Here is a 12,072-nt window from a genome sequence, read left to right on the forward strand (position 1 = left end):
GTCCTCAAGAGACCCTAGTCCAGCACAGTTAGATCAGTTGTCCTCAAGAGACCCTAGTCCAGCACAGTTCGTCAGATCAGTTGTCCTTCAAGAGACCCTAGTCCAGCACAGTTAGATCAGTTGTCCTCAAGAGACCCTAGTCCAGCACAGTTAGTCAGATCAGTTGTCCTCAAGAGATCCTAGTCCAGCACAGTCAGTCAGATCAGTTGTCTTCAAGAGACCCCAGTCCAGCACAGTTAGTCAGATCAGTTGTCCTCAAGAGATCCTAGTCCAGCACAGTTAGTCAGATCAGTTGTCCTCAAGAGATCCTAGTCCAGCACAGTCAGATCATTTGTCCTCAAGAGACCTTAGTCCAGCAGAGTTCATCTGATCAGTTGTCCTTCAAGAGACTCTAGTCCAGCATAGTTAGATCAGTTTGTCCTTCAAGAAACCCTCCAGCTCAGTTAGATCAGTTGTCCTTCAGGCGTACCCAACAGCTGTCAAGCTTGGCTTATGGCTCCATGTGTGAGGGTCTGTAATATTGTGAAACTAACACAACAAATGAATCAGATGGAGACCTTTTCCATATGTCTGAAGCACTTTGTCAATGATGCCTTGTATCCCTATCATTCATAACCCTGTTCTGAGATCTCAATGGTGAAATTGTAATGTGTGTTCATAACACTGGAGAATTTTTTAACTACTGTTTTGTTTCTTTGCATGCTTGTGAAAATAGTTAACTTTTATTGGTATTGACAACTAATAGGTTATGAATGACTATTAATATAATGTGTTGTTTTTTCATGTGCAGAGAGATACATGGTTATATTATGCACTTGTCAGTTGTATATGTATTGTTTCATGTGACATGCTTAGAGCCCATTACATGGGGAGTTTGCACCACACAAGTACTATTATTAGTATCATTATCTTTAATATGTTTGGAATAATAGTCGATTCTTTCAAAAACAATATTTCTGGAATACATGGACATGCAGAAAAATTTAGTCAGTATTCATGGCAGCTCTTTTTTTCTAACACTTCTAGTCACTAGGAAAATGCCAAAGACATACACAGACAAATGAAACAGTTTATTTTTCTTTTCTTTAACACTGTCAAGGTCTAATTCTTTGCTCAACTGATGCTAGGTGGATCATTCATGTACACACACAATCACACAAACTGTACATTCAGAAGAGTTGTAAATTGTCAATACTTTTATTTATTTGTGCATAAACCTTTGGTACCAAATGAGTATGACGGAACAAAATGAAGCATGAATCTCATCCACAAGCTGAAAAACCATCCCTACAGGTCTGGTGCCACCATCCCACACACATACTTCAAACATGCACACACAGATTATGTACCAATGGTCAATTTTTCTTCTTCTTTTTTTTTTTTTTTTTTTTTTTTTACTGCACCAATGCAAAGAATAAGAACTATAACTGAAAAATGTATAAAACGTGTACTTTAAAAAAAAAAAAATTTCATTTACAAATTTTTGTTTTTGCTGTTTTGTCAAAAATACGAAATTTTAATCTACTTTATGTGACCACAAACATGAATGGCCATACATGTTAAGTCACTCACACATGCTGGCAGGCACACGCAAACACACATGCTACTCATGGTCGTTTTTGATAACCAACAAATGAACAAATGGCAGTAAAATGTCAAATGGGTCATATTGTTTAAATTTCTGAGCATCAGGTTTGGATTCAACCTGCACATTCATTCATGATGAGGTGGTAGATGGCAAATCAATCATTTTGTGGGCAGCTGACAATCCACAATGGTAACGGTCCTCCTCCTTGCACCTGACATAGTCTGTAACCAGCTGACTATGTTCACCACCAGGCAAAGTCCCCCAGGACACAGATGTGTCACCAACAGATCATGTTCATTATGTTACATAACATTTTGGGATCAACATTTTTTGTGAAGTTTTTTTAAAATATTTTTTTAGTGATAACAAAATCTTCCAAGACAACACATCCATTGCTGATAATTTATCTAAATCATATGAATGAAAGTATGCTGAGAAAGGTGTGCTGCTCTGATATTTAAGCTGTAGAAATGGACAACTCTTGAGTGAATACAAAGGACATAATCTGGCAGGTCTCTTTTTGACTTTCCTTCCCCCCTGTACTCCGTTCAAGTTTGCCTAACAATGCGACAATCATGTTTCAGTGCAACGTGGTAGTCCGTTGACACCAGGTTAGTTAGAGCCCACTCTGTCAAAGATACTCTGCCGGAACTGAATGCTGCAGTCTATCACGAAGGCTTGACCAGCAACATCTTTTTGTAAACAAACATGGTTTCCAGAAAACATTTACTTTTTGGACTTGCCCTTCAGGGTAGCCATACACCATCTGGTTCCAGTAGTGCTATTCTGTTCCTTAATGCAGAGGATGCCAGGTGTGTGACTAACTGTTACAATGATGTTTGTTGCTGACAGGCATCTGGTTAACTATTCAAAAATGTGAATGATAGTGAAATGTTTCATTACGAAAATGACCAAGTTTATCAACTGAAATTTTTTTTTTTTTTTTTGTGACTGCGCTTGTATGTACCATTTCATTTAAGCAGTTTCTGTCTTTGTGTAAAGGATTGTAAGATTATGTTCCTTTCTTTTTGGTATCTGTTGTGGCTTTTGCTTATTTCCTTGAAAGGTTTGGTAATAAGTGTTTCATGTATAACATTTTCTTTTCTTAGTTTTATAACTTTAAGTTGTACAGCTGATGAAATAATGTTGATACTGACAACTTGGTAAATTCAGAGTGGTTGGGGTTAGGATTGGGATGGGGGAGAAAAATCACACCGGAGTCATTATTACGTTCACAACATGGCATTAACTCTTTGAACAAGGAAACATGGATTCATTCAATATCATTATCACAATGTTTCAGCATACAAACAGACAGACACAATTCACTGTTGAATCAATTCATATCATGACATCCAAAAAAAAAAGTTGCTTCAGTTCAAATCAAGTGACAATTACCTAATTTTAGACAAGCAAAAAACTGGTCTACAAAAATACTGTTCCAATTGCCATTTCTACTTCAGCAATGCTTTGCAAGGTTACCGAACACATTATTTGAGCAACGGAGCACACTGATTTCGTTTTCAAGACACTGGTTGACATCGCTAAGTGAGTGCTGAAGTTTGATTCAGTCAGTCAGTGGATAATCATGGTGGAGATGATGGCCACAGAGCAGTCCGTCTATGGTGGTGCTGTCCAGCCAGCTGAGCAGCCAAGAAGGCTGTCTACAGCTATCTGAAAAACTCCACACTTCTACATAAATCTGATAACTTTACAACTCATTGGGTTTGTGTGTTTGTCTACTATAAAATGCTAGAATTAAACACGAACAAATGGCCATAACAAATGGGATTTTCCTTGCTCTGTAACTATGTGTGCTGTTTAAGACACAGAGGGTGTGTAAATAAACACTCTATTACCCTCAATACCTTCTTATTAAAAAAATAAAACATAAACAAGAAATAAAGAAATAAAAGCAAATCAACAAAGTGAACAGTGAACAGAATACTAATTTGTGATACAGGAAAGTAAAAAATGGAATTACTGGAATACAGACGGCTAGAACACAATCCAGGAGATGACCGAAAAAGACGAAAAAAAGGGGAGAAATTTCTTGTGCAGCTGTCGAAAAGACATGAGTACTATTCATAGCTCCACAAATCAAAGATGATCAAACATAATTACAGTAAAGAACTGACTGAAGCGATGACTAAATTGACCAGAAAAGTGAGCGAAGTCTGTCAAGCCCGAAGCCTGCAGATCTTTGGCATCAATGCTGCTTGAAGACTGCACACACGGTGCAGCTAAGGCCCATGTCTCATCGCTGTGCTTTCAATGGAAATGCTTTCTAAAGGATGAAACCTAATTTGGAGCAATTTCAGTGTTGAATTAGGTTTGACACACTGTGATATGCCTTCAGCAATATACAGGTAGCAAACCACAGAAGAGTGCCAAACAGCCAGTCTAACTGCCTATTTTGGGTCTGTTTCAGAAGGCCACACATTTCACTTCTCACAGTACACAATGGTCTTGGGAGAGACTGATCCAAAGTGAACTCCTCTTCCTTATCAACTGTTCTCTCTGGCCTATGTGGTCAGCCGTTTTGATGCTTTCAAATGAAGCCAGCTCACATGACATGAGCAGTGCTGTTCACACTCAGACAGGCACTTTCTTAAAACATGCTGCTGAAACACACAGCATATTCCAAACAGAAAATACACTCAGTACAGCTTCCACAGCTGCTTGTCACAGGAAAAACCCCACAAAGAACAAACAATTTGTGAGCTGCTTCAACCTAAAACACAACTGGAGCAGCTTCAACCTAAAATACAACTCCCTTCTTGTACCAACCTGACAAGTTCACATGTTTCCATCTTGCACCACAGTAGTATATCAACCATTCTCTGTGACTTTTGCTTCTATAAGGGTGCCACAACTGCACACAGATGATCAGTTTACAGATGCTGGAGTTTGCATTGGCTCAACAATCTTTCTTTAAAGTGATGTCCCATGCCTGCATTTCTTTATTTCAATATTGCCCTCTATCCAAAAATATATTGCTAAATAAAATCAAGTGTTGTACTAGGATATTTGAAGATACATACAGTTTATCACTAAGTTTATTTCTTGTTCTTTGAAACAGTAAAGTCCTATATCATATCCAATGCCTGAAATAATATAACAAAGACTAATGAGTTAGCAGGGTTCATACAGGTTTTAACCACTTTATTTTTAAACCCCATAGTGGAAAAAAATAAATAAACAAAAATTAAAAATATCTCACTTGGAACGCTCATGAAAGGTACAGTATTCTGAATGCTGGCTATGCCCTTTGCATGAATCGCCATCAGCTTCAAACGAAAACATTTATTTTACTCCGAAAGATCCTTTCAGGATCAGTTAAAAAAAACAACAACAATAAAATCAGGAGGAACATTTTGCTGCTGTGCTAACATTTATTATCATTATCATTAATATTTAAATAAATAAAAAAATTACAACAAGCCAAAATTTAAGTCTTTCACTTCCGAGAGTGCATATATCCATATATCTGTGGTTTGGGGGTAACTGCTTTGTCCAGCTGGTCAATTTAATACACTTATTTCCTTGTAAATACTTGTTAAAAGCAATATCTCATCAAGTTTTGGCTGAATTCTAATGCATTTTTGTGTTTTGTAAAGCTTTAAGTTGTTGAGCGTGTCAACAGGGCTGCAAGGATGTATGATACAACAGAATTGGTTAGAATTAGGCTGGATTTCTGCATAACTTTAACAATAGTGAATACAAAAACACAAGTTACATCAACAGGAAGGAGGTGGGGTCATGTTAGACGTGGGTATAGAAAAAACAATGAAGACCTCCAGCTGAAAGCTTCATGCCAAAATATTGTCAACAAAGAGCTTTTGTGTTGTAATATTTTGTGATAAGTGTTTCTGGGTGTTTTGGTTGGAGCGTGTGAGTAGGGGTGTATGTCTGTGTTTGAGTGGGCGGGTGTGTGTTGGAATGTATGTGAATGTTTATTGATAGTGTTTAGGTTTAAATCAACATGATATTGGAGGAAAACAACATAACTGAACTTGGTTGTTGTGTCCAATACATTTGCAAATATTTTAGCACCATTTCAACCCATAAAATAAACAGACTTGAATTTTCCTCTTTTTTCAAAATATTTTGTTTTGGTTTTTTTGTTTTTTTTCTCTAAAATTTTGGGTTATCTTCCCCCTGATTGGGAGTTACCTCCGCCTGTCAACTTTGAACTTATCATAATTATGTTCTCCTTTTGTTTTCCATCAAGAAAACATACTGTTACATACTTTGGACCATTATTTTAATCTTGTGATTTTTTCAAAAAGAGGTTGGTGATCATTTTTCAAAAATCACAAATAGATCTGGAAGTCAAAGGGTTAAAACAAAATTCAGGACTTAAAAATGTTTGCCATGTAAAATCGTTAAAACCTGTATAAACCCTGGAATGTATCAAGTAATAAAAATAGTCTTTTTTGTCTTGCTGTGAATGTGTGCATCATCAAAAATACCTAGTTTGTCTGTGTCAATTAACTTTTTTCCCCCTACAGCCTCTACAATATGCATCAACCATGATTCATAACTGATTATTTTCTTATAAAAATGATTATCAAATCACTGATTTGATCAATGTTACTTAAAGTTTGCTGTTTAATTTATGTAAATAAAATAAACACTTGTAACCAATACACAAAGTTTATCATGTTCATGTAACAGATTAGCAGAAAAAGATCTGTATACAAAGTATACAAAAACCAGAAAAAAACACAAAAAAACCCGACAACAGAGCAATTAACAATTCAATACCATTCATTACATTGATTGAGATTACCGATTTGTCACACAAAAGCCCAAACATTTTGATTTGAAACAAATCTTATCTGGAAATGGGAGGACATAAAACATGAAATCATGTAACACTGAAGACACAACATATTAGCAAATACAACATATGGCCAATGTGGCACTACAGCACAGTCCTCTTGGTCTTGGCCTTGTCCTGGTCTGTCACGTGTCTGCTAACAAAAACTTAACAAAAGCACTCCTACGTCATCAGAACAGGTGTCAGTTTCATCAGAACAGATGTCAGTTAAAATCAGAATCAAATGACCTTGTGTGGTGAAAATGTGCCATGCAGATAATCCAACTCATGGATTCTCATCCAGCATGGCTGTCATTGTTAATAACAAGTTTTCACTCAAGTTCCTTATCTACATATCTATGTTGCTTGAGGCTACTTCACACATTTCTGGGACCAAAGATGTTCTGGTCAAGCACTTCTCTTTTCGCCCATTAAACTGAATACTTTACACTTGCCAACAAGACTTAAATTTCTTGTAATGATTTTTTTTTTTTTTTTTTTTTTTGGTCAGCAAAAGTTTCCTGGAACATAAAGGGAAATAACCCTGAACTTGATCATCTGCTGAGCCAATGTTTTTAGATTTCAGAACAACGAAAAACTGGTGAAACTGTACAGCGAAACTGGCTGAAATGTGTTTAACACCAGACAGCATGAAATGAACTGCTTGGATCTTGATGTGTTAAGTACTGTATCCTTCCCTGTGGATGAACACGAGGAGAGAGCAGAGACCAGGAGGACCAGCAGTAGGCTGGAATAGAATACATTACAGTCACCACTGTGTACAGCTCACCACTACAGGCGGGTCACACCCCTGTAAACACCCACACACATCCTTCTGTTGGCATCACTAATGCACAACTCACATGCACGCTCACCACTCAAAGCCCCTTCAGAATGCAGGCAGCTGCTATGTACAGACATACATGAACTCTTCCGTTTTGCATCATCATTGCTATCCATCTTGGTCTCTTGCATGCAGCTCTCTTCTGCACACAGCAGGTCATCCAGGCATTTATTGTATCACAGCCACCCGCTGTCTTTTTACACTCTATGTACATGGCTCAACACCACTACAGGGTGGCAGGAGGTGTTTGGGCGGGGGGGGGGGGGGGGGGGGTCAGGGGGAGACACATGGGCAATGCACATCCTTTGTCCACTAGCTGTGGGATGAAACATATAGAACTCAACAGAACACAAATACTGGTACCATACTTGGGGGGGAGGGGTGTGGGGAGATTCTTCAAGTCCCAACAAAATCCGAAAGGCTGCTAAGGAGTAACACTGAACAACCTTACCATAAACAATTTAACATAAAGACATTTCTTTGAAGAAAAAAACTTTTTCTAATGCCAAGAACAATCAATCAAAAAGAATCATTTTCTTTTTGCTGTTTTGACTTGGGTGTGAAGTAGTCTGTGACTAAAGTGCTCTAATGTCTTGCATTCTACACACCCTAGGCACATAAACTTGAGTGACAAAAAATCAAATGACACCAATTACAACCATGGCAAAATCAAATACTTTTAATACTGAGCATCAAAATTTTGTGCATGATAAGCTGACAATTTTTTTGGGATACAAACTGCAAATTATCATTAAAAATATGAAAAGAAACACAGAAAATGACTTACAGAAAAGATCTTTAGCAAAATTATTCAATACTGTAAACATAGGCAAGAAAGAAAATCAACACATTACAATCATCAACACAATTTGTAAAGAACAGCAGCAAACATTAAAAAGTAAAACAACAACAACAAATAATGTAAACTGTCAACAATCTTCAGTTGACAAAAATGTTTCCTCATGTTCCATATTCTGGGTGTGCTTGCTTTACCTCTGGATGACCTGGCATTGTCACAGCATGTCTCAACACAAAGCAGAAAAAAAAAAGCAAGTGAAACTGATTTCCACAAAATGCCTGGATTCTTCAAATCACCAACAGGGCCTTTCACAAAGAATCAAGTTTTATTTGGTGGTTGCTTTTTTGTTTGTTTTTTGTTGCTTTTGTTTGGTCTTCCCTCTCCTTATATGAGATGTGCTGGTCTCCTATTCTCACTTACGTATTGGCTATTTTGTCATCTGTCCTCAGACCTCATAAATCTATTGATGAAAATAATCAGGTCTACTGAGACCATTCCAGACAGCCTTCAGCACATTAAGATACATTTGTAAGATTGTAAGGTTTCTTGTGACCACTTTTTTTTGTTTTTTTTGGAACTATAAATGACAAAATTGAAAGACAATGTTAATTCCTCCGTTCACCCCATAATGCTGTTTTTTTCTTTTCAACAATAAAAAAAAGAGGGGGGTGGAGGGATGGGATGGGGGAAGAAAAGCAAAAGGAGATTGAGACAAAGAGGCAAGATGCTTATAATGCTGATATCATGAAGGGGAAAGATCACTCCTATAACCTACATGAAAAACGGCTGTCCGTGCAGTGTTACACCTTTAATCAGTGGAGTGCTTGATGGGGAATCTACAGACAGATCTTTGACAATGATAGTATCCACATCCACCATGCAGGAGACTGAAGGTCATTTTTCTCCTCAGCAGTTTACTTATTTTACTATTATTTCTTACTGCTGTTTTTTCCCCCCCCCTCTTCGAAGAACAAAAGATGTTTGATGCTGAGATAGAAGACTCACTGCCATGCCTGGGACCAAGATCGATACTACACATGCAGGTTGTTTTAATCTCTACTTAGCCTTTATTTTTTAATATTACAGGTTAGTACCTTCAAAACTTCATGATGAATTAAGATATTTTCCATCCTGTGGATCAACAAAGCTTACTGTACAGCAATGTCTCAAGCATTCCTCTTGACCACATACAGAAAATAAGATTGATCTGCTTGAAACTGTATGCAGAAAACAAACCATTCTGACTGATATTAAAATCAGAAAATAGACCTATCTGCAAAATCACCAATCCGTTTGACAACTAATTCAAAAAATAAAATAATCTGCTAAAAAAAAAAGACTCTAATGCCCAATACTAAATTCAGAAAATAGACTAATCAGTATGAAATTAAATTAAGAAAACAAGACTATTTTGCTTGATAATGAATTCAGAGAACAGATCAATCTGCTTGATATTTACTTTATTAACACTGCAATCACAACACAAAGTCAATGCACATAGAAGAGAACACACTGTAGCCAAGAAAAGATGGAAATTTGTGTGTGTTTTTTTGCTGGTCTGTAAAAGCAACTTTCACCTGCATTCTTCTAACAAGTAAAACACTGTGCCCAACAAAAGACACATCTTTTCCCACCCAACTTTACAGTCCATCAGAACTGGTTCCTACCGTCCCCTCCTCATTATACCCAACACATTTTCTGACATTTAGTCAAAGTATACATGGGTGTACCATAATGTGCATTGTACTGTTGAATGGAATCTGATTAGTGCTGTGCAACTGTGAAGTTTCACTGGCAAGGCCAGTGACACAGAAACTGAACTAATGAGATGAAATTTTGTGAGACAGCTGCCTTGAATGTGGAGACTTATTCCTACTACTACCTCAAACAAACAATAGTAACAATAATACCATGCGTAACTAAATATCTGGACACTAAATAACAACAACAACAAAAAGGTGCCTTTTAATAATTGAAAAAATGAAGAGACCATAAATTGTTAAGTCACATGATTAAAATAAACAAAATTAAACAAACTACTGGGCATAATTAAAAAGTATGTATTTAAGCTGCAAAGACTAATTTGAGAATATCACTTTTGCCAATCACAAAATCTATTGGTTTATGTTTTTGTTTATATATATATATATCATTTTCACATTTATGCAGACTGTGTTTAAGTGAATACTTTGATTGTGCTAAAAGCAATCAAATGGAAAACAACGTGCACAAAATATATTGAGACTTTAAAAGAGAAAGGGTGTAGGGAGTGGGAGGAGTCAACAAAAGATCAAAGTTTTCGGACTGAAAACCATCCCATCGAAAAGAAATCAACCTTCCCTCCCAAGGGCACAGTGAGGGATGGGGGCGGAGTCGGTGGGGAGAATTTCTTTTTGACGTCACAATCTTGTCCACACATTAGCATTAATTTTCATCTTATAAATGACCTTCAGAAAAGACCATGATGACTGACAGAAAGAAAACTTCAACAATGACTGAATGACAAGTCACTGCATTAGAGATCTTTGGGCAATATCAACCGAAAGGATATGGCTTCAAGCACATTCCCATCTGTTTCAAAATGTGCACAACACAGAACAGTGAATGATGGGAAGGAACACAAACCATTAAAATTATGCGTTACATATATGTATTGGGTTCAAATATGTGCATCATTTCCATAAAAGTGCGTATATAGACCCCAACCAGATTGGTTATAAAATATTTTAAAAATTTAAAAAAAAACAAAACACACACCCAAAAACAACAACAAAAAACAAACACAAAGAATGAAAGATACAGGTATTATGTCAAACAATTTCAACTGCGGTGTGTCAGAAAAAGGGAAATTCCAGCAGCATAATTGTATACATGAATGCAAACTTTTTGTTTATTACTTTGTTGTTTCTTTTTTCCTTTTTTTCTTTTCCCTTCATTTACTTCTGATGCTGTTGGCCTTTTGCTTGGGATTTATGCTGCAATTTTTAAAGTGAGTTCTTGTTCTGTATACCATCAGTGCTGGAAAAACTGACACTGGTATCATTCAAACAAGATCTCCACTGCTGTAAATCTGAATCTCCACAATTCCCAAGGTAAGTCTACTTCAGTTTGACAGAGAACCATTTTTTTTCTTCTGCCTGATAAATCGACTTCACAGTTTCAAAGAGAAAAAAATGTATGAAAATTCTGTGTTAAGAATGAATTTTTTGTTTTGTTATTGCTTTTTTATTTCAAGTATTTCTTTTTTTCTTTTCTTTTTGGTCATTTACCATTTAAACACGAATTAAAACAACACACAAAAAAAATATTATTCCATTAAGAAATGTTTTTTTTTCTGTCTGGTAAAAAACCTTTGTGATTTTCAATCCATGCCCGGGAAAAAGTGCAGATAGCATTCACCTGTATGGGCAAGTTAAAAGGACAAAGAAAAACACACCCTGAACAAATGCGGAAGCTGCTTCCTACGCTAGCGTCATGTGAAATATGTGGAGGTGTCCACCCTCATGCAAGATTCACAGATATCACCACAGACAGATCAAGATAGGGAGAAGACAGCAAGAGAAAGGAGATAGGATGAAACTAAGCAGAGACAATCACTGAGAACAGTCCCCCTAAAGGGGTGTATGGCCGTACAAAGCACACCAACAGAACCAAGGCAGCAGGTTTGTTAAGGCCAAGGTGATGGCACACAGACACCACAACACAAGCCACTAGCGGAGAAAGGGAGGGGGTCACATAGCACTACACACCCTAGGGCTGTCACACTGTCACATGGCACACAGGGGGTGCAGGCGGGTCACAGTGGAGGCAGGCTACAGCATGCTTTGCACATCCACACGGGGGTCAAAGTGTGCAGACAGCTGTGCCCCCAGTCGGCAGGTCCTCCCACCGTCAGTCCCTGTGTGGGGAGTTACAACCTAGCTGGAGCTGGATTTGGAGGATTCTAGCATCTGCTTCAGCAAGCTCTCCACTGCAACATGCAACACAACACCACCACTGTTAGCTCTCCCTCTCTG

At 37.4% G+C, this 12,072-nt stretch overlaps 1 protein-coding gene across 3 annotated transcripts in view; it reads right to left on the reverse strand.

The window, feature by feature from the left end:
- Positions 1-300: 300 nt before the first annotated feature.
- Positions 301-12,072, reverse strand: part of LOC143300724 (uncharacterized) — a 94,311-nt gene continuing 82,539 nt past the window's right edge. For all 3 annotated transcript variants that reach the window (XM_076614603.1, XM_076614604.1, XM_076614605.1), the window contains one exon: positions 301-12,026. In XM_076614603.1, coding sequence (XP_076470718.1) covers positions 11,974-12,026 — 53 coding nt within the window. In that variant the 3' untranslated portion in view covers positions 301-11,973. The remainder of the gene's footprint in view (positions 12,027-12,072) is intronic.

This window comes from Babylonia areolata, chromosome 26, assembly GCF_041734735.1.
Source record: "Babylonia areolata isolate BAREFJ2019XMU chromosome 26, ASM4173473v1, whole genome shotgun sequence".
Classification (NCBI taxonomy): Eukaryota; Metazoa; Mollusca; class Gastropoda; order Neogastropoda; family Buccinidae; genus Babylonia; species Babylonia areolata.